This window comes from Trichechus manatus, unplaced genomic scaffold (genome assembly GCF_000243295.1).
Source record: "Trichechus manatus latirostris isolate Lorelei unplaced genomic scaffold, TriManLat1.0 scaffold00009, whole genome shotgun sequence".
In the NCBI taxonomy this organism is placed as follows: Eukaryota; Metazoa; Chordata; class Mammalia; order Sirenia; family Trichechidae; genus Trichechus; species Trichechus manatus.
Genome location: NW_004443945.1, coordinates 1728989 through 1752987, shown reverse-complemented (window position 1 = coordinate 1752987; position 23999 = coordinate 1728989). Strand labels below are relative to the sequence as shown.

General features: G+C 40.7%; 1 protein-coding gene across 4 annotated transcripts in view; it reads left to right on the top strand.

The window, feature by feature from the left end:
* Positions 1–2095: 2095 nt before the first annotated feature.
* The window catches only part of DET1 (DET1 partner of COP1 E3 ubiquitin ligase), a 35302-nt gene continuing 13398 nt past the window's right edge, over positions 2096–23999 (top strand). The window contains exons 1-4 of one of the 4 annotated variants that reach the window (XR_002823068.1): positions 2637–3072; positions 14093–15185; positions 19324–19511; positions 19691–21360. Coding sequence is in view for 3 of the 4 variants with exons in the window: in XM_023725932.1 (XP_023581700.1) it covers positions 2972–3072; positions 14093–15185; positions 19324–19511; positions 19691–19862 (1554 nt within the window). In the remaining variant the exon portion in view is untranslated. Of the gene's footprint in view, positions 2175–2466; positions 2500–2636; positions 3073–14092; positions 15186–19323; positions 19512–19690; positions 22551–23999 lie in introns of those variants that run through there. The other 3 variants (XM_023725932.1, XM_004370619.2, XM_023725931.1) reach the window with 3 other exon arrangements.

Sequence of the window (23999 nt, the reverse complement as noted above, 5' to 3'; positions counted from 1 at the left end):
CCAGCAAGTCAGTCCCTCAGGGAGTTTGAATGTGTCTATGGATGAGGCTCCTTCTTAAGGCCTCTTTCTCTCTCTTTTCCTGTGCCATAACCACACAAGAATGAAACTGTGCTGGTCATTCTTTAGCAACTGGTACTAATGGAGCTCCCAGTTTCAGGCTCAAGGCCTGGCACCCAGGTAGTAGTCCACAAACATTTCCATTTGCGTAGAATTTGACCGTTTAAACTATGTTCTCCCCAAACCAATGTTTAAATTTGATCTCCCCAATAAACAAATCAGAATATTGTCCAACCTGAGCTATGAGAAAACATATTTGGAGGGGTTGAAGGAGTTACCTAAAGTCATCAGGAACCCTATTGGCAGAGTCAGAATTTGAACCCTGAGGAGAGAACCCTGGAAAAATGGAGTTGAAGTCCTAGGTCGTAGCCCCAGCTCCACCACTTGTTACCTGTGTGAACTTGCACAAGTCATATCTCTCTTGGGATCTCAATTTTCTCGTTGGTGAAGTGAGTTGACCTTGAGTAATTACAATAATAATAATTTATTGGGCATTTACCACATGCCAGGCTCTGTGACAGGCACTTTGCTTATAACACCTCCAATTCTTTCAATAACTTTGCAAAGCAGGTACAATCTTCATTCCGCAGAAGAGGAAATTGAGACTCTGAGGCCAGTAACTGAGGCCACTCAGTTTGGAAATGGCAAGACTGGGCCAGGAACCCATGCTCTTTCCTCCTCACCACCCTACATTTCCAAGTCACTTATTCTTTTTGAGCTTCAGTTTCTTTATCTATAAAAATCAATAAACATTCCTTCCTCATAGAGTTGCTGTGAATCCTGTGTGCAGAGCCATTAATTCATTCACTGAATCTTTATTGAGTAGTTACAAATGCCAGACTCTGTTCTAGGTTACAGATAAGAACATAAAACGAGACAAAACCCCTGCTTCACTGGAGCTTAGATTCTAGTGGGAGGAGGGAAAACAAAAAAAAATCAAGAAATTTTACAGCCATAAAGAGAAATGAAGTCCTACGATATGGACGAAACTTAAAAACATTCTGAGTGAAAGCAGTCAGTCACAAAAGGACAAATATTGTATGATCGCATTTATATGAAATAGGCAAACGTATAGAGACCTAAGCATATTAGTCCTTATGGGGCAGAAGGAAGGGAGAAAGGGGGAGTCATTACATTGGGGGCACTGGGTTTTTGTTAATGGCGGTGGAATAATTTGGAAAAGGATAGTGTTGATGGTTGCACAACCTGATGAACACTGAACTGTACATGTAAATACCGTTGAATTGGCAACAGTTTTGTCATATGTATTTTTTACCACAAAAAAAAAAAAAAAAAGAGACAAACAACCAGGATCAGATAGTGATGAGTGCTATGAAGAAACAGCGTGATGGGGGTGGAGTGAGTGACGGCCATCAGGGAAGCCCTATGAAGAGGTGATATTTGGGCGAAGGTCCGGATGACTAGAAAGAAGGAGATGTGGGAAAACCTGGGGACAGGCTGTTCCAAAAAGAAGGAACAGCGAGTACGAAGGCTTCAAAGGAGGGACAAGCTTGTAAAAGACAGAACGAGATAATATAAGTAGAAGTCAAGTGAACGCTATGGGATCAATTTACTGCAACAAACTTTTACTATGCGCCCACGATGTGCCGATAACTGCTCAGCACCGAGTTGTCAGAGACGTTAAGTAAGGTCCCTATCCTCGAAATGGCGTACCTAATTAAAAAAAAAAAGTTGCCGTCGAGTCGTCTCCGATTTAGCGACCTTATGCAGTCTGGTCAAGAAGTGAAACATTTATTTTCATTCATGTTTTTGCAGATGTGCCCTGCGGCCCAGAGACAGTGCCAGGGGAGATCGCAGGCCGACGTACCCAGATTCCGAGGCCTGGTTAATTTTCTTCGCAGCCACAGTGTCTCTGCGGCTTCGACCGCCCTCCTAGCACCAGGGTGCGCTACGCAGTCTTTCAACGTGGGCGGGAGGACGCGGCGCTCTCCCCCACTTCCCCTCTCGCTGCGCCTCACTTCCGCTGGCTAGCGGAAGCGGGGGCTGGCGGCGCGCAGCCGGGGTCTGGAGGAATGGCGGGGGCGGGGCCGGGGGGGGTGCCTACCGAGGCGGTCCAGGGGCCTCTCGCCCCCGCCCTTTGAGTCGGGACCGGACAGGTGAGGATTTCCCCTTCTTCGGCCCAGTCCTAGGTCGCCAGGCCCTCCCCGGGAGGCCTTGGGTTACTGCAATGGGGCCGTCGTCCCCTCCCCTCACAGCTGGACGCGGAGGCCACGTGCCCCCCGCCCACCCTTAAAAGTTTCTTCCCACTGAGGCCCCGCCCAGTCTTTTTTTTCCCGGGGGCGCCTTCTTGGGTGTTTTTGCTGGTCCCTTGGCGTTCTTTTGCTGTTTTGGAAGCAGTCACCAGGATTTGAGGGATACACGTGCCCCCATGGGGAAACAGACCCAGCAAGGGGAAAGGACTTGCATAGTGCCACAACATGAGTAAGTGGCCCACCTCAGCCAGGCTTTACGGATAACGTACTGAACGCCTACTATGTTCTTGTCCAGTTCTAAACCCATTGGCATTGAGTCCATTCCGACTCATAGCGACCGTATATGACAGAGTAGAACTGCCTCAGGGTTTCCAAGGAGCGGCTGGTGCATTTCGACTGCCAGTCTTTTGGTTAGCAGTCGAACGCTTAACCACTGCGCCACCGGGGCTCCTGTCCAGTACTAGGCTCTGAGAATACCGTAGTAACCAAAGGCGACATGGTTACTGCCTGCCTGGAGAGTATAGTTTAGTGGAGGGAGTCAAACATTAAACACGTAATCATGGAAGTAGAAGTATAAATACAAAATTTTACAATTATTATGGAGGAAGCAAAAAATAATAAAATACCTAAAATATTTTAGACAGGGTGGTCAGAGAAGATTTCCTGAAGGAGGTGACACTTAAACTGTCACTTGAGACATTATGACAAGAACCAGAAGCATATTCCAGACAGAGAGAGTAGCCCTTGGAGTTACCTCATTTCGCAAAGAACTTGGCCTGAGTCATCCCCGATATTCAGGAAGGTAGGCATACTATGTGTCAAGCACTGTGATGAGGACATGGAATATAATGTTTGTGCTGGTCCATGGGTAGCTCACTATCTAGTAAGAGCAATAGACATAAGTAAAATACAAAGTTGCAAGTGTGATAAGTGCTATGAAGGAGAGATGTGGCTAGTACATTGGGATTTTATCCGACGGGGAGATCAGGAAGACTTCTCTGAGGAAGTGGTGATTGAGCTGATACCTGAAATTAGAGTTAGCAAAGTAAGAAGAGCTTTCCAGACTGAGTTTAATAGCGAATGCTAAGGATCTGAGATAGAAAGTAGGATACCTGTTGAAATGGTTAGAGTAGAGATCAACGGGGAAAAATGAAGCTGAGTGACAGGTAGAGGTGAGACCTTTGAGCACCTGGTTTGCCATGTTAAAGATATCGATCCTTATTAAGAACAATGAAAAGATACCCATTTTAATCAGTAGAGGAAAGGACATGATCAGAAATGGGTTGGAGATGGACAAGAGTGGATTCAGAGAGACCAGTTAGGAAGCTGTTGCAGTAATCTAGGCATGAAGTTATTAAATTTTTGATCAGGGTGCTTGCAGGTCATGACAGAAAGAACTAGTGTATTATAAGGGAACTGTTGAGGAGGTAAAATCTCCAGAGCTTAGTAATTGATCAGGTACGGGATCTGAGGGAAAGAGAGTATCAAGGAAGACTGAGGTTTATAGTTCACGTTACCAGATGAATGGCCATGCCATTCACTGGAATAGGGAAACTGGAAGAGGCTCAGCTTTTGGGGAAAATACCATGAGCTACTCTTTTTTTTTTTTAATAACTCCTCCCTTGATTAGGAGGGACTTTCACTGTATATTTTTTCTCTGTTGCTTGAATTTTTATAGCATGTATTATTTGTATAATATACATTAAAAAAAGTATAAGTTAAAAATCTTTTAGAACTTCATCACATTCCTAACAACCATAATTACATGATATAGAATGTAATGAATATGTATCACTAAGAGTTCAGCTGAGAGAAGTGTTAGGAAGTTCAGTGAGGATGTCTTGTGCATTCTGGAGCTGTGGCTAACAGACCTTTGTCCCTTCCCACCCCACCCCACCACCTCCCTCACCCCAATACTGATGTCTTTACCTTAAAAAGAGAAATCCTAACAGTGATGGAAAAATCGTATTGATTAAGGTAGGGTTGCATGGCTGATTATTGTAATTGCTGTCAGTAAGTTGTACGCGTATAGAAAGTTGAATTGGCAAAAGTTGTGTGATAGATATATTTACAGTTGTGTGAGATATATGTACAATGACAAAAAAAAAAAGTCGCTGCTGAGGCTCTTACAACCAAACACATCATGGGATTTTGTTCCTTGATTTGGAGGTTTAAGGTCATGGTTTCATGGGACATCCCAGTTAATTGGGCTAATAACGTGTTTAGTGCTTCTGTGCTACTTTCTAGTTCGTCATGTAGTGCCTGGGGTCTTAAAAGCTTGCAGGCGGCCATCCAAGGCACTCAGTTGGTCTCTATTCACCTGGATCAACAGAAGAAGAAGGAGAGACAGGAATAGGAGGAGGATATGGAATGTGTGGCTAATTGACTCCATGAACAACTGCTTGCTTTGCCATGAGACTGGAAGAACTGGATGGTGCCTGGCTACCATTAGTGAACAGTTTGATCAAAGATTCCATACAAGAATTCTGATCAAAAAGGGCACGATGCAGAACAGAAGTTTAAATTCTTATGGACTCTAGACTTTCTGGAGCTATAGAGGGTAGATGAACCCCTGAAACTGTTATTCTGAGATAATCTTTAAACCTTAAACCAAAAATATCCCCTCAAGTCATCTTAAAACTGAACAATAATTGAGCTTAACTAGTAAAAAAGACCTGCCTTGAGCACTGTGCTTCTTTAAGAACTACCTATATAGGATCAAATTGACAACAGCAACTCAAAAGATTAGATAGGAACTTTAGGAGACAGTTTATGTTAATGAAGGAGGAACAACTCAGAAAAAGAGGGTGAGAATGGTTGCACAACTCAAAGAATGTAATCAGTGTCGCTTAATGGTACATGTAGAAACTGTTGAATTGGTGTATGTTTTGCTGTGTGTGGAGCCCTGGTGGCACAGAGGCTAAAGCACTCAGCTGCTAACCAAAAGGTCGGTGGTTTGAACCACCAGCTGCTCCGTGGAAGAAAGATTTCTGTATAAAGATTAAAGCCTTGGAAACCCAATGGGGCAGTTCTACTCTGTCCTACAGGGTTGCTATGAGTTGGAATTGATAGTGGGCTTGGTCTGTGTATATTTTCAACAACAATAAAATAAAATTTAGGGAAAAAAAGAAATCAGAATTTAAGATGGGACTGTGCACACCAGTTTTTCTTGAATAACCATCTTGTTGTTAGGTGCCGTCAAGTTGGTTCTGACTCATAGCTACCCTATGTATAACAGAATGAAACACTGCCCAGTCCTGTGCAACCCTCACAGTTGTTGTTATGCTTGAGCCCATTGTTGCAGCCACTGTGTCAGTTCATTTCGTTGAGGGTATTCCTCTTTCCTGATCCACTAGTTCACCAAGCATGATGTCCCTCTCCAGGAAATGGTCCTTCCTGATAACATGTCCAAAGTACATGAGCCGGTCTCTCCATCCTTGCTTCTAAAGAGCATTCTGGCTGTAGTTCTTCCAAGACAGATTCGTTTGTTCTTCTGGAAGTCCATGGTATATTCAGTATTCTTTGCCAATACCATAATTCAGAGCCATCAGTTATTCTTCGATCTTCTTGTTCATTGTCTAGCTTTCACATGCATATGAGGCAATTGAAATTACCATGGCTTGGGTCAGGCACTCCCTAGTCCTCACAGTGACATCTTTGCTTTTTAACACTTGAAAGAGGTCTTTTGCAGCAGATTTTCCCAGTGCAATGCGTCATTTGATTTCTTGACTGCTGCTTCCATGGGCATTGATTGTGGATCCAAGTAAAATGAAATCCTTGACTATTTAAGTCTTTTCTTCGTTTATCATGATGTTGCTTACTGGTCCAGTTGTGAGGATTTTTGTTTTATGTTGAGATGCAGTTCACACTGAAGGGTAATCTTTATCTTCATCAGTAAGTGCTTCAAGTCCTCTTCACTTTCAGCAAGCAAGGTTGTGTCATCTGCATCTCGCAGGTTGTTAATGAGCCTTCCTCCAATCCTGATGCTGCGTTCTTCTTCATATAGTCCACCTTCTAGGATTATTTGCTTGGCACACAGAGTAGAATAACTATCTACCTTGCTTTAAATGGGAGCCCTGGTGGCGTAGTGGTTAAGAGCTTGGCTGCTAACCAAAGGTCAGCAGTTCGAATCCAGTAGCTGCTCTCTGGAAACCCTGTGGGGCAGTTCTGTTCTGTCCTATAGAGTTGCTATGAGTCGAAATCGACTCAACATCAACGGGTTTTGTTTTGTTTTTGCTTAAAATGACCTGTGGCCCTTTCTAAATTGAACAACTGTAGCACTTTATCAGACTCTTAGTTATGTGGAATTAGTCTGTTAGATGGTGCCTAATATCCATTCCTGGGCCTCCCACACCCTCATCCCATCCTGGTCTCCCTCTTAGACTCCATCCCCATCCTTGTTTGGCAGGGTGCTGGTTGGCAGAGGTGTTCCAGGCAGGGATCAGGTAAGGCTGTTTTGTACATTACTTGGTATTTTAAAATGCTGAAACCTTAATAGTATGTTTTTTAGGCTGCATCAAAAATGTCACTGTTATAAGGAGTCCAAAAACCAAGCCAAACCTGTTGCTGTCGAGTCGATTTTGACTCATAGCAACCCTGTAGGACAGAATAGGACTGCCCTGTAGGTTTCCAAGGAACAGCTGGTGGATTCAAACTGCCGACCTTTTGGTTAGCAGCTGAGTTCTTAACATTGCTCCACCAGGGCTTCTTATAAGAAGTAAAAAACCAAAAATCAAACCAATCCCGTTGTTGTCAAGTTGATCCCAACTCACAGCAACCCTATTGGACAGAGTAGAACTGCTCCATAGGGCTTCCAAGGAGCGGATGGTGAATTTGAACTGCCGACCTTTTGGTTGGCAGCCAAGCTCTTAACCACTGTGCCACCAGGGCTGCTTGTAAGGAGTAGCTGTGTGAAAATCTGTATTGTGTTTATTATTTGGATGTTGTGGAGGATATTGCCCCCTTTATCATGCCGAGGTCCTCTGCAAAAACTCATGGGAGAGATTTCTTTTAAGGTCCAGTGCTGGGATAAGCTGTGCTTCTTCCAAGCAGCTATTAAGTTTTTATCTTACTGGCAGTACAGATTCTTTAACTGATCTATACTTTTCTCTTTGCTTTGTCTACTGGAAAAATCAGAGCCAAGTTAGGAGCTTGGCAATTCTGCAGGTCTTTATGGTATGCGTTCTGTGTACCTCTGGCTTCATTTTATTGTCCTAGCTTTGTTTTCCCTTCACAATGCCTGTTTTCTAATTGTTTTTATTAAATTATGAGTAAGTATAAAATAATACTTTAAAAATATATGTAACATTTAAAGAATAGAAGTACAATGAATGCCAGTTAAGCAAGGAAAAAAAAAAAAAAACCCTAGGAATTCCCAGTGTGTCCCAACTCCCATCTCATTTCCTACTTCTTCAGAAAAAACCACTATTCTGACTTTTATGTTTATGATTCCCTTGCTTTTCTTAATTGTATACCATACATACTTGTATTCTAAGGTATAAATTGTTTGAACTTACACAAATGGAATCATACTGTATATATTCGGCAGCTTGCTTTCTTCATTCAGCATTGTATTCGGAGGTTCATCCATGCTGTAATGTATAACTGTAGTTCATTAATTCATTGCTGCCTAAGACTCCACTGCATGAGTATGCCTCAGTTAATGAATCCCATCCACTGTTGATGGCTGTTTGGGGAGTTGTCAGTTTTTGCTATTGCTAACGGTTTGCTACAGACACCTTGTATATGTCTACTGTTCTGTATGTACTGACATTTCTCTAGGAGAGGATTTCTCAACTTTGACACTGTTGACGTTTTGGGCCAAGTAATTTTTTATTGTGAGGGTCTGTCCTGTTTACTGTCGAATATTTAGCAGCATCCCTGGCCTCTATGTGCTACACGTTCATAGCACCTGTCCCCCAGTTGTGACAGCCAAAAATGTCTTCAGATATTACGAAATCACCTGCAGTTGAGAACCACTGCTGAGGATCAGGTTTCTGCAAACGTTTTCTGTAAAAGGCCAGATAATAAATATTTTAGGCTTTGTGGGCCATATGGTCTCTGTGGAAACTGCTCAGCTCTGCCTTTGTAGAGCAAAAGCAGCCACAGGCAGTTGCGTATGGTTATGTTCTAATAAAACTTGGGCTGGATTTGGCCCGAGGGCATTACTTTGAAGACTCTTGCTCTGGTCTAGATCAGTAGGAAATACATTTGATATCCTCACCCAGGCTTGTAACTCATATAATTGAAACAAAGTTTCACAAAGCAGTGCTTATCCTTACTAGGTGTGATACAGTTAGATATTTTCTTTCCTATTGTATTTCATTTTTTAAAATGCCAATTGGTGTATCCGCTAAACTGATTTCAAGATCCTATTAATGGATTGTGACTGGCAGTTTGATAAACTGAATTTGCTCAGTCATAGAGGCATGGACATGTTTAACTTGACTAGATATTATATATTCATGTAAGGCATTTCAAATCCCTTTTAGAAGGAGACAGAATATAAATAAATAACTTCACTATGTATATGTTTTTATTTCTAAAATATAGATTGGATCCAGTCACTCCCCTGCTTAAAACCTATAATAGCTTGCGTGGCATGACATAGAAAGTGTTTTCTGGTGGGCTCAATTCTGCTTTTCTAGGCTTCTCTCTTATCACTCCTTTGCTTGCTGTGCTCTAACCACTTGTAACTATTCTGTTTCCCAAATGTGCCATGCCATGCTTGTTTCAAGTGTTCGTATTTTTACACATGCTCTGCTTTCTGTCTGGAATGTTCATCTTCTGCTTTGCCTAGTGAATTCTTTATTCTTCCTTCAAAGCCCATGTCAAATGTTGCCCTCATTCATTCATTTAACATGTTTATGGGCACTTACTGTGCCTCAGGCGCCGTTCAAGGTGCTGAGGACACAGCAATGAATTAGATGACATCCCTGCTCTCTGGTATGGGGACACATAGTGAAAAAGGAAACAGATAAATAAGATAATGTCAGAAAGTGATAAGGGCTATGAAGAAAATAGAATAGGGTAAAAGGATTGATGTGCTGAAAGGCACTACTTTAGCCAGGCCGGTCAGGAAAAACCTCTAGAGTTGCTATTTTAGCTAACACTTGTATACTGAAATAGAGGCAGCTCTGTGAAGATGTGAGGAATGTGTTCTGGGCAGAGGGAACAGCAAGTCCAAAGGCCTGGAGATGGAAACACTTGAAATGTTCAGTGGTTAAAAGGAAGAGGAGTGTTGTAGGAGTGTAGTGAACAAGATGGAGAGTGGTAGGTGATGAAGTTGGAGCGGTAGAAGACTACGATGTCCTTTCTGATACCTCTTCTTATTGAGGCATAAAACAAGTTCTGTGTGCTTCCATAATTATATTCTTTAATTGCGGTGCTTATCATCCTGTAGCATACTTTTAAAATTTCCTTTTTTTATTTTTACATTCAGGTAGGGATACCAGTATACTAACAAGGACTGTAGCATACTTTTTGTTGTTGTTTACTTGTCTTTTTCCTACCAAGAACAAGAGGTCCCCATAAGGATTGTCTTGTTCATCCTTGCATTCCCAGTGCCGTGGGAAATTTGGATTCTGTGTTGGATTTAAAAATTAATCTGTTATACATGTGCAGGTTATACATGATGAACATAATAAATATCACTGAATTGTACGTGGAAACCTTGATGGCATAGTGGTTAAGAGCTATGGCTACTAAAAAAGTTGAATTGGCAAATGTTTTATTATATATATATATATATGCTTACCACAATGAAAAAATTAATCTTTTAGACATGCATTTTATTTTTACTTGTAAAATAACTCTTAAGGAGAAATATCTTTAGATGTGTTCCTAATTCCAAGAGGATCTGCAGCCTTTTATACTAATTTAGTTAACTGGAGTTAGATCAGTGGTTAATTATCTCAAGGTTGGTGAATAAGCTCAGCAACACTGAGTGAACACTCACTGTTTTCTACTATAAAATTTTAATGGTTGTGGTTTCATATTACAAGTAGGTGTAATCAGGGTTAAAAGTCAACTGTCTTTGGACCTATTGATATTTTATAGGAAAATTTCTTGTTCCTTTTGGTAAACACACTTAGAAATTCTACTTTATGATGAAAAAATGCAGAATCAAACATAGATTTAAACAAAATTTCATAGTATCTGATTTTCACTTATTTTTCTTTCTTTCTAAAGAAAACCAAACCAGTACTTTGCATTTTCAGATGCTCCTGTGTCAGCAGCTTGCATAAGGTTTATTTTATGACCCAGGATATGGTCTATCTTGATGAATGTTCCATGTGTACTTGAAAAGAATGCGTGTTCTACTTTTGCTGGATAGAGTGCTCTGCAAGTGTCAGTGAGATCCAGTTAGTTGATAATGTTATTCAGTTCTTCTCTATCCTTGCTGATTTTCTGTTTGCTTGTTCTGTCGATTACTGAGAGGACTGTTGAAGTCTGCGACTATAGTGGTGGATTTGTCTTTCTCCTTTCAGTTCTGTCAATTTTTGCTTCCTGTATTATGCAGTTTTATTGTTCATGCATATACATCTCGGATTGTTATGTTTTCTTGGTGAATTTACTCTTTTATCATTATGTATTATCCCTCTTTATCCCTGATAATTTTCTTTGAAGTCTATTAATATTAATATTGATATGAAATAAAATTAATTTAATATAGCTATTCCAGCTTTCTTGGTTAGTGTTTGTGTGCTATATCTTTTTCTATTCTTTTACTTTTAACCTGCCTGTATCATTATATTTGAAGCGAGTTTCTTGTTAACAGTATATGATTGGATGCCTTTTTAAAAAAAAACTCATTCTGACAATTTCCATCTTTTAATTGGTGTGTTTAGACTACTTACATTTAATAAAGTTGCTGGTGTGTTTGGATTTAGGTCTTTATTTGGATTTTATTATTTGTTTTCTGTTTGTTTACTCTTTTTTATTGCTGTTCCCACTTTTCTGCTTTCTTTTGTGTTATTTGAACATTTGTTTGTATTCTGTTTCCATTTCTCTGTTGTGTTTTTGACTATGTCTCTTTCTATAGTTTTTTTTTAGTGGTTGCTCTAGGAATTACAATATATATACTTAACTTTTCACAGCCTACTTAGAGTCAGTACTTTACTACTTCTAGTAGAATATAGAAACCTTACCCTTTCCTCTTTATGTTATAGTTTTTTTTAATATGTTTTTCTGAAGTCCTTGGTTGGCCAAACGGCTAAGCACTCAGCTACTAGCCAAAAGGTTGGAGGTGCAGATCTACCCAGTGGTACCTCAGAAGGAAGGTCTGGTGATCTACCTCCAAAAGATCATAACCATTGAAGACTCTATGGAACACAGTTCGACTCTGAAATACATGGGTCCCCATGAGTCAGAATCAACTCAATGGCAACTGGTTTTCTTTTTGGATATATTTTATCTATATATATTGTAAACCCTATCAGACAATGTTTTAATTTTTGCTTTCAACTTTCAAACATTTTAAAGAACTCAAAAGGAGAATAATCTAAATATACCCAGATATTTACCATTTAAATGTTATTCTTCCTTCATTCTTAATGTTCCAAGTTTCCTTCGGGTATCATTTCTCTTCTGCCTGGAGAACTTCTTTTAGCAGTTATTTTAGAGAAGATCTTCTGGCGATTGATTTTCTTAGTTTCCCTTTAGTTGAGAGTATCTTTATGTTACCTTTTTCCTGAATGATGTTTTTGCTGGCTTGGACTTCTGGATTGACAGTACTTTTCTTTCAGCACTTTAATGATGTTCTATTTCCTTCTGGCTTCCATGGTTTCTGATGCGAAATCCACAATCATTTGAATTATTGTTCCTCTGTAGGTGATGCACTGTTTTTAATCTGTCTGCTTTCAAGATTTTTACTCTGTCTTAGTTTTGTGCAGTTTGATAATGGTGTGTCTGGGCATGAATTTCTTTGGATTTATTGTGTTTGTGGTTCTCTGAAGTTCTTGAATCTATAGGTTTATTTCTTTTGCTGCATTTGGGGAGTTTTCAGCCATTATTTCTTTAAATTGTTTTTTTAGTACTGCTCTATTTCTTCTTTCTTCTGGGAATCTTATGACATGAATGCTTCACCTTTTGCTGTTTTCTTTGTAGGTCCCTGAGACTCTTTATTTTTTTCAGTCTTATTTTCTCAGATTAGATACTTTTTACTAATCTGTCTTCAAGATGACTGCTTCTTTCTTCTATTGACTCCATTCTGCTATTAAGCCTATCCCATGGTTATTGTATTTTTCAGCTCTAAAATTTCTATCTGGTTCTTTTTTGTGTCTTCTGTTCTTTGTTGAGACTTTTTGTTTTTCCGTTAGTTTCAAGAGTGTTTGTGATTGCTGTTGTAGCATTTTTATAACAACTACTTTAAAATCTTTGTTAGGTAATTCTAACATCTGTGGCATCTTGACATTGGCATCATTTGATTGTCTTTTCTGAGTTGAGATTTTTCCTGGTACTTTATATGCTGAGTAATTTTGGGCTGTATCCTGGATGTTTTGAATATTATATTATGAGACTATGGGATTTATTTAAAACCTATTGGAAATAGAAGGAGCCCTGGTGGAGTAGTGGTTAAGTGCTTGGCTGGTAACCGAAAGGTTGGATGTTCGAACCCACCAGCTGCTCAGCGGGAGAAAGATGTGGCATTGTCTTCTGTAAAGATTTACAACCTTGGAATCCATACGGTGCAGTTATGTTCTATCCTATAGGGTCACTAGGAGTCGGAATCGACTCAACAACAGTGGGGGTTGGGGAGTGGAGAATAGTGATATTTTTGATTTGGCATGCAGTTGACCTACTTAGCTTCAGGCCACAGTATTCAATAGTCTGGTTCCAATGTCAGATCAGTTTTCAGGGCCTTTGCAGTGCTATTTGAATCTGTCTCATACATGTGCCACTCAGTGGCCAATCTGAGATATGGGTGTTGGTCTCTTTATCAGTTCAGTTATCAAAGTCTTTAGTATGATTAGGAACAGAGCCACACATGTACAGCTTGGGGACCAGCCTGGGAGTTCATAAACATCTTTGTGGGCTCACTTTCTTGAACACCTCCCTCTGTATGATTTCCTAAGTGCTCTCTGGTTCCTTGGGGGTTTCCTTTTCTGATCCTCCAGCCAGAAAGCTGGAGCTTTAGTTATCCTGCTCTGGCGGGCACGTCTATGACTGCAAGCAGCAGGAGGACCAGAAAGGAAAAATGGTAAACTCACTGGTGGTTCAGTGGTACTTTCCAATTCACCTATCACATTAGCTTTTCAGAGCCCTCAAATAACCTGTTCCATGCATTCTCTCTAGGTTTTATATCTGGGGTAGAGAGGGTGGAGTGTGCTTATCCTCCCCCCTCCCCAACCCGGCAACAGCTTAATGTTTTTCATTAAGTACCATTGAGCTGTATGGCCTGTGATTTAGCTTTGATTTGCAAGTTACCAAGGTAGAATAAAACATCTGGGAGGCCTTAAAGTGAATGCCATATAATAGCTGTCCAATAAATATTTCTTGAATGACCGCAAGTTGAATGTAATTCTTATCCACTGTGCAAATTTGGTGCACTTGTAGGTTTATTTTATGGAACATTCCCAACAACTAAGTAGGCTTAGGAGGTATCCCTAGTGAACTAGATCCTTCTGTCAAACCTGTTTCTAGACTCAAATGTGAGGACAATTTTCTGCCTAAGAATTGGGAAGGAGAAATGCTAGTTACTGTCATTTTGGGAGCTCCTAGGTTCAGGATATAAGGAGGGGAATTTGTTTGACTTACATGTATTTCTGTTTTGGTAAATTGTGTTATAATTTTTTGACTTCTACTTTACCTTTTCCATGCAGAGATGTGATAATGGATCATCATGTTTCCACCATCAAACCTCGAAGAATCCAAAACCAAAATGTCATTTACCGCTTGGAACGCCGAAGGATCAGCTCAGGCAAAGCAGGTACCCACTGGCATCAGGTCCGAGTGTTCCACCAGAATGTCTTCCCCAACTTCACAGTTGTCAACGTTGAGAAGCCTCCTTGTTTCTTGCGTAAATTCTCACCTGATGGACGCTTCTTTATTGCTTTTTCCTCGGACCAGACATCTCTTGAAATCTATGAGTACCAGGGCTGCCAGGCAGCAGAGGACCTACTGCAGGGGTATGAGGGGGAGATCCTTTCCAACGGCAATGACCAGCGGTCAGTCAATATCCGGGGCCGGCTCTTTGAACGCTTTTTTGTCCTGCTGCACATTACCAATGTAGCGGCCAATGGCGAGCATCTGAACCGGGAATGCAGCCTGTTCACTGATGACTGCCGCTGTGTCATTGTGGGCTCAGCGGCCTACCTCCCGGACGAGCCTCACCCTCCTTTCTATGAGGTGTATCGGAACAGTGAATCAGTGACTCCCAATCCACGGTCCCCTCTAGAGGACTATTCCCTCCATATCATTGACCTTCACACTGGCCGCTTGTGTGACACTCGCACGTTCAAATGTGACAAAGTGGTCCTGTCACACAACCAAGGGCTGTACTTGTATAAGAACATCCTGGCCATCTTGTCAGTGCAGCAGCAGACCATCCACGTCTTCCAGGTAACTCCCGAAGGCACTTTTATTGATGTGCGGACCATTGGCCGCTTCTGCTATGAGGATGACCTGCTCACTGTGTCAGCTGTTTTCCCTGAGGTACAGCGGGACAGTCAGACAGGCATGGCCAATCCCTTTAGGGATCCTTTCATCAACTCCCTGAAACACCGGCTGCTGGTGTACTTGTGGCGCCGGGCAGAACAGGATGGTAGCGCAATGGCCAAGAGGCGCTTCTTCCAGTATTTTGACCAGCTGCGGCAGCTTCGTATGTGGAAGATGCAGCTTTTGGATGAAAACCATCTGTTTATCAAGTACACTAGTGAGGATGTTGTAACACTGCGGGTCACAGATCCATCACAGGTATAAGTGAACTCTCCTGCCCTTTACCCTTCTTGTCTCGTTGACAAAATGGGAAGTCTTCTTTCTTTGTCTATGGCCAGTCCCCTAGAAGTACACATTTTATGTAGTCATGAATTTTTGCTATCCTAGGACTCAGTCAAACTTAAAATCAGTTCTGTTTTTCTCTAGTCTCATGTATTTGGACAAATGGGAGCTAAGTCTCAAACCACTGACATCTTTTTGGGTGGATGAGTTACCAAATTATTTAAAGGAATAGTGCAAATGAAAGAATTTAAGTGGATATTTTTTGTACAACCTACAGAAAAGGTGAAGGTAAGCCCAACATGCACGCAGTGTCTTGGGACCACAGAAGTCACCTCTGGCTACGGGGAAGCCAGGCTAAAGCCTAACTGTCTCCATCACTGTCTCCCAGGGTGTGCTTGTCAAAGAGATACTCTGTCAGGCCAGATTCCGGGACCCCCATCTGGTGCAAGTTGGTTACATAGTCAGGCAATCCCTTGATAGATTTCACCTGCTTCTTTAGGTAATGCGTCTCAGTGAAGTCACACAAATGGAGGTCTTGGTTGTCAGTGGCTAGTTGGTGCAGTTCCAGTAGTGACTGGCTAATGCTTTTTTCCAAGTATAACACACACTGTGTTGCATTTAGCTGTCTCTCCCAGTCTTCGTGGTCTGGTTTCCTCATATCCTGAAGGACAGTTTGGCCACCTTGTTGCTTATGCAGCTTCATCAGTTTCTCAGCATGTTGCCTTTCATCATGAGATTGCTGATGAAAATATTTAGCAGAATTCTTTAAAGCCACATCATTGTGATCAAAGTAGTAAGACATGGACAGGTAGCATAGGAGGCTTAGAGCTCCTGGTTGATCTGCCAGTCGATGACTGCTTCTGAGTCCTAGTTGTAGATTGGGCGCATATGGGAGGGGGACATGGTCGTCATGATGGGTGGCTGCGGAGAGGTGGCAGTGACCACACGGTGCTGGAGAGGCAGTGGGGGCCCCCAGGCAGCCCAAGGGCACTGTGAGGAGGTGGTGGAGGGCTGGCTTTGAGCAGCTGGTTGGGCCGCAGTTGTTGAGCGCTGGGTTCCGTCCCAGCACTGTTGAAGCAGGGAACTGGTGACTCTACAAAGAATGTCTCAAACCATTGAGGTTTAGATAGTCAGCTCTGTGGTTATTATCCTGTAGAAGTGTACAGCGTTTCAGTCCCCGTGAGATGGAAGCCCAGGTGCTACAGGGTCAAGGTTTGTACTTCCTGTGGACAATCCTGTCTTGATTTTGTAAGACTGTCCTTATTGGTCTGACTGTTTTTATTTTGACAATGGGAAAGGGCCCACCTGACTAAAAGAGAAAGAAAATCCCATAAAAACGTAGTCTCACTTTCCTGATTAAATAGTTAATGACAGTTCACTTCTTCACAAAGTTTTATTTCTAAGGTAACTAATAGGTAAGTTCATTTGATAGAGTTGAGTTTTACAGTTTACTCTGACTGTGCCTATGTGCTGGAACGTAGGTTGTAGAGCCATGAAAAGATCAAAAGGAAGCTGAAATTTTTGATCCACTGAGTGATCAGGATTGTAGTGTCCTGAAGGTTTTTCAGTTTGGATGAAAAGTGTTGGCAGGGGAGAGAGGCATTTCACAGAGAAGTAGAAATGAGGTGGTGTCCAGAGCACAGAAACTACCAAGCTTCTTGGATTGAAAACGTCAGTTTGTAATTTAATGGAATTTGGGCATTTCTCTCTCTCACTCTCTTTTTTTTTTTTAGGCAATACATAAGTGGGTAGTCAGGTTTCTGCCCTCAGGATGCTTGCGTTTTGATTTACGAAGATGAAACTATCACAGCTCAACACAATAATAATAGGAAACAGGCAGTTTACCACAAAATTGGAGCAGTGAAGCATAGATGGAAAAGCATAGATGTTCTCAGAGCTAGAGACACCCCATCTGAATTCTAGCCTTGCTACTCATTAGCAGCTGTGTGACTTTCGGCAAGTTGCTTTAACACTCTGGGCCCCAGGTCACACATCTATAAAACAGAGATAAATATTTCTCATTCTGGGGCTGTTATGAAAATGGGCATTTCTCTTTGAGAAGCTATCCACCTTGGTGCTGACCAAGCAAGAGACCTACCTTTCTGTATCTTTGTTCTGTTTGCCTCCCCAGTCTCCTATCTCACATTGTCTCCTGAGATACTAGTTTGGAAATTCAGAACAGCCAAACAAACCAGTAGCCCACAAAGTCAGCTGAGTCTAGTATCTTCCATTGACCTGCAGCTGATCTACCATTAAGGGATCCATAGTACAGGGCATCGTCTAAGACCTCACCAGCCACCTGCGGTAAAATGTTAGTTCTAACATTTTTCTTTTGAATCATAGCTTGTGTGTTCTTAAAAAAAGCAGTGGGGTAATATGACTAGGGAGAATTTTTCCAGCTTAACCTGGACTCTTTCTTCCCTAACAGTGGGGGAGTCACTCTCTGAGCTATCATGGGTGAACATCTAGTTTCTTTTATGCATCACAGGAGATTGGTGGTGAAGTCCTTGACTTCTTTACCCTCCTGTCCTTTATTTCCTTGTCTGCCCTGGAGAGAAGCTAGTAAATATCTCTGTAATTTTATATTCACGTAATTATGAGAGATCCTGGTGAAGCCCTGATATGATCAAAGTGTTGTCCAGGTCTATAGAAAGGACATGAGTCAGTCTTTTATTTAGGTTTGTGCTATAATTACTTTGTTATTTTGGAGGGACTAAGTTGTCTGTGATTGCCGCGTTTGAGATTATCCTGTTTTCCTTTGCTAAAATGTGACCTGCTTTTTTCTTTGGTCTCGTAGCTACAATTAGTCGTAGCTAGAAACATTACTAGGGTTCTGTGCTTTGCTTACAGAGTCTGTAACTTTAAACCCAGTCTCTCTGCCCTAGTTGTCCTCCTCCTTTCTCCCCCTGTTTAATTTGATAGGTTCCAGTAAGGTTAATAAGTAAAAAGTACATGAAAACACAAAGCCGTGGTAATATTAAGGGTATTATTCTCAGGTTACCACTCAGCTTCTTTAATTTACAGCCAAATTTAATTTCCAGGTGACCACAAAAGCCATGTAATATAAGCTCTGGGAAGGACTAATTACTAGTAAAATAGATGGGCCAAATGGCTCCAGAAATTGGTAATGGAGATTTAGATTCAATCCTAGGAGGGAGGACTACTAATCCTACTGTCCTGAAAACTTCTAGAGTCCTGTGGGAAGCTTGCAGATTAATTCACACGGCCACATCCACTGTGGCCAAAACTAGGGGTACCTGGCTCTTCCTTTGTTAGGCAGAGCAGAGCACTTGAGGTTTAAAGGAAGAGGGTAGTCACCTAGGGGGCCATTCAGAAAAAGCAGTAACTCTGCCACCTATGGCATTTGAATGCTTTTCGGGTTTCCCCTCTGATCTTAATTGCTACAAATCTCAAATGTATCTTACAAATGCTTTTGGCCAGAAGCACGTTTGTGAAGAAAGAAATTAAAAATGCTCCTCTGATTTTTCGTTTGTTTAGCAGCAGTACCCTGCTTGGATACAACTTGCCTGGGCACAGTGTACTTAAGGTGTCTCTCTGCATGTTAGAAATATTAAGAGGGAAAAAGAAATGCCCCTAAATTGAACTTTCAACTGTACGGATACAGGAAGAAATAATTTGCCAACTGACAGCCCCAGGCTGCAAATCACTTTCTCAGCAGGAAAGAAAATTAAATCTGGCATTTTAAAAAAGTGTTTTTTATCTCAGGGTGGGTTGAGGAGCAAGTAGAGAATAAACACATGGAAAGAAATGTATGAATTTGCACAGTTTGAAATGGAAGATTGAACACCTTTTTATATACATATGCTGGCCAACTCAGTAATTTTAGCAGTGCAGATACTGTGGGGAATTTGGCAACATTGAGGCTCTTCGCTGATAGAGCCCACCTAGGCTTCTTCCTTGCCCAGAACTACTTGGAGCCATGTTTCCGCCCTAGTGCTGTAGCTGAAGTGTTCCTTGTTTTATTTGGGTGTCTTGAATTTCACCCAAATGGTAAGTTCCCTAGGCATGGCCTTACACTCCGCTGTCCCGTGTTGTTGTTAGTTGCTGTCGAGTCAATTCCGACTCAAGGTGACGCTCTGTTGTTCTTCTGCAGGCATCTTTCTTTGTCGTGTACAATATGGTGACAACAGAGGTGATTGCTGTATTTGAGAATACATCAGATGAGCTTTTGGAACTCTTTGAGAACTTCTGTGACCTCTTCCGTAATGCTGCCCTGCACAGTGAAGTCCAGTTTCCCTGCTCAGCTTCCAGTAACAATTTTGCAAGGCAGATCCAACGCCGGTAAGCTGCTCTACCAGACTTAATAGGCTTAATTTTTCTTTCAGAAAATTGTTGGCATTAGACTAATAGTCATTTCCTCCAGGAAACCTTCCCATATTCTCTCTGTTCACTTGGACTGGGTTAGGTCTGCCTGTTTTAACCTCTTGTGTCATTCTGAATGTCTCCTTTTCTTCTTTCAGCACCTGTGGAATTACTTGTGTATTGGCTGTGATTCCTGCTAGACTGCACATGAGCTGCAGAAAGATAGAGACAGTGCCTTTGTTGTTTATTGCTATATCCTCAGCAGTACATTGTCAAGATCTTAAATATTTGTTGAATCAGTTAGGAAATCATTTTAGAACTTTTGGTTAAACATGATGTGTTGAACAAATGCATTTATCTTCTCTCCATCCCGAAACTCTATTAAAAATGACAGTAAAGGAATAAGAGGTACAAATCTGCAAAAACAAAGAATGAGAAAGGAGTCTATTGGTGATAGGAGATATCAACACAGATTTGGAAGCTGAAAAGGCAGTGGATGAATGATAACCTCAGAGAGCAGAAACTTATGCCTGTAGCGCTCAGTCGTCAAGAAGAAAGCCTGACTTTCACCACAGAACTCTGTAAAGGATCAGAGATTGGAGGCCTTAGATACCTCTGAAGTGGGGTATGAGGTAGCCTGAAATCAGGAGGATTAGGTGAAGTTCTTAAGAGGAGCAGTCAGATCCTCTAGATCCTTCCCCTTAGCCTATGCTGTCAGATGAGGCCTCTTCCTCCACCTCAGCAAAAGGGTAAAGGTTTACTCAGGTTCATAAGGCATAGCTGAGAGCAGGATGAGACATATCAGAGTGAAAACAGAGGAATTAAGTGAAAGTTGACGTACTGAAGGGCGAGACTCCTGTCGCCCTTACCACATCTGACATCCAGGCTTATACTCCCCAGGCAGGAGATTAATGAATTTCCCTAAGAAAACCAAATCAACTCAAAAGAAGAGACCTTCAGATAATGACATTGGAGTCCCTTTGCAAAACACCTAGGTCACCCTAAATTGATACCCACCAGTCAACAAAGTCCTCCTATGAACCAAGGTTTCTAATATCATCTTAGTACATTATTATAAAATGATTGGTTTCTTTAGGCCCAGAGTCCAAGCTAAATCCTACTCTAGTCAGTTAGTGCCCATCAGATTTCAGAGTTCTGAGTTACTCCCCCAACCTTAGCCAGTTATGGAAAGTATCTGCTTTAGGTCCCAAGCTAGACCTGACCAGAGTTGGTGGGTGAATCAGGATAAGCATTACTGCCAGTGGGGAGAAGGATCAAAGCAGATGTCTCAATGCATTGGCGTTATAAAGAGAGTACTAGATCAGAAATAGATGGATGTTGATTTTCAGATAGCTGGATTTGCCCTTTCCTTTTTCTCTGGTACACACAAATATTCTGCGTTATTAGCAACTATTCAGTAAAGGAGGAATTTTGGAAGCAGAACATGGATCAGATTTTCTCTTTTCATTTTGGAATAAATCACTTTTAAAATTAAGCAAATCATTACCAACAAATAACAAAAGGAATTAAGGGATTAGGTATAAAACAAACAAAAAAAACTGGGTACATTCAAGTCACAACATCAAGAAGTCACTAGAGGGTAAGCTCCATGAGGTCAGGAGTTTTTGTCTGTTATATTCACTGTCCTATTCATAGCACCTAGGCCAGTGACTGATACATAGGAGGAGCTCATTAAGTGTTCACGGAATGAATGAAGTCATCCAGGAATTAGAAGAAGCTGCGTTTTCTGAAAATTATTTCAGAATGCATCTGGAATTGAGAAATTACAGGAAGCCTCAGGGAGGAACAAATAAAAGTTGTATTTCAGGTTGGTGATCTTTAAAACTTTGCTCCATACCAGCAAAAGATTTTGAAAAAGTATAGATACCCTCACACATTTTTAAGTTGATCTCTTAAGTTTTTTTTTTTTTTGCTATTAAATTTAAAAAGTTATAGAGGATATAATTTCCAGTGTATGGTAAACATTGACATTTAAAAATAAAATTGTTACAGCACCAAGGAATCTAAATACCTTAGTAATTTATTAATCAAGTATTTGATATATAAAATATAGAGCAAACTATTCCCAGTTTGTTGGAAATTTTATATTGTTTTGAATTTATTAATTCATATACCTAATCCATCTCCCCTACAAAATTGTATCCTAATATAGTATATTTTATTGACTACTGTATCATACTTTGCTGCATTGAAAATATAAGGTAGGTATAAATTGAAATTATTTTTTATTTCCTGTGAACACATGGTTCTAAATGCTAAATTGTATAGTCTCTTGGTAAGAGTAAGATCTTTTGGTAAAAGTAAGTGAAAATGGGTCCTTTATGGGTCAGAATAAATGTTTAAGAAAAAATAAAATGGAAACCAAGAATTGCGAATCATTTAAGGAAAGTCTTTATCATAAGAAACAGAAATCAAAACAAAACCAACAGAGTAAAGAATAATAAACAGTATTGCATTCGCTGAACAATAGGAAGCTACAGAAACAAGAACATTCCTAAACAGCTAGATGTTTCTGAAAATGTAAAATATGTTAGCTATAGTTGAGGAACTCTCCAAGAAAGTAGAATAAAAAGAGAAGGAAAGTGGAAGCTAAATAATAAGAAAATTAGAGGTATCAGCCCAAGAGGTCCAGTATCGTGCCAGTTCTAGAAGGAGCAATGGAGAAAATGGAGAGGAAATTATCAAAGAAATAATATAGGACAATTTTCCAATACTGAAGGACATGAATTTCCAGGTTGGAAGGACCATCCAGTGGTGTGCTGGTGCTGGCTTGTACTAGCTCACAAGGGCCTACTGTTATATTTTCAATAATTTTGCAAGCTGATTGTTAAACACAGCCATTATTAAAAATCAGATTCTATATTAAGGACGTAAATGTGAAAATTAAACCATAAAATTTCTAGGAGAACAAACAGGGGGCAGTGCTGTCAAGCCTAGCATTCAACAATGGATTATTGAATATAATAACAAAAGCACAAATAGTAAAAGACAAATAAATGGGACCTCATAAAAATTAAAAACTTTTGTTCATCAAAAGACTACCAAAAAAGTGAAAAAACAAGCTACTTACTGGGAGAATATCTTTGGCAACCATGTATATGATAAGAATCTAATAACCAAAATATATATAAAACTTCGACAACAACAAAAAGACAGATAACCCAGTCATAAAACGGGCAATGGACCTGAGTAGACATTACACCAAAAAGGACATTCAGATGACCACCAAACGCATGAAAAGATACTCAGCATCATGAGCCGTCAGAGAGATGCAAATCAAAACCACAGTGAGATACCATTTCACTCCAACTAGGATGGCCAAGATAAACAGAAAATGACCAATGTTAGCGAGGATGTGGGGAAATTAGAACCCTTACCCATTGCTGGAGGGAATGCAAAATGATGCAGCCGTTGTGGAAAACAGTGTGGTAGTTCCTCAAAAAACTAAAAATAGAACTACTGTATGACCTGACAATTCCACTCCTAGGTGTATACTCAAAAGACTTGAAAGCAGACACTCAAAAAGAGACTTGTACACCAATGTTCATTGTGGCACTGTTCACAATAGTCAAAGGTGGAAACAACCTAAATGCCCATCAACAGATGAATGGATAGACAAAATGTGGTACGTACATACAATGGAATATTACTCAGCCAGTAGGAAAAATGAAGTCTTGATACATGCTGCAGTATGGATGGAGCTGAAGATATTATGCTGAGTGAAATAAGCTGTCACAAAAGGGCAAATATTGTATGACCTCACTTATATAAAAAGACAATAAAGGGAATTGTATAGAGACCAAAGTTTATTAGTAGTTAGCAGAGGTGGGGGGGGGAGGGGGTTAATGGTGATGGAAAAATCACATTGATTAAGAGTAGGGTTGTATAGCTGATATTGTAATTGCTGTCAATAAGTTGTACACCTGTAAAAAATTGAACTGGCAAAAGTTGTGTGATAGATATATTTACAACAGCAATAGCAAAAAAAAGAGTAGCTGCTGCGGCTACTTATGTATAAGCAAACATCTCGTGGGATTTGGTTCCTTGGTTTGGAGGTTTAGGATCATGGTTTCATGAGACATCCCAGTTAATTGACCTAATAACATGTTTAGTGCTTCTCTTCTACCTCCTAGTTTGTTGCATAGTGCCTGGGTTCTTAAAAGCCTGCAAGCGGCCATCCACCCCACAATTGATCTGTATTCACCTGGAGCAACAGAGGAAGAAGGAGAGTCAGGAATAGGAGGAGGATATGGAATGTTTGCTAATTGCCTCCATGAACAACTGCCTGCTTTGCCATGAGACCAGAAGAACTGGATGATGCCCAGCTACCATTACTGAACATTTTGATCAAAGATTCTCTAGAAGAATCCTGATCAAAAGGGAGAAAATGCAAAACAGAATTTTAAATTCTCATGGACTCTAGACTTTCTGGAGCCATGGAGGGTG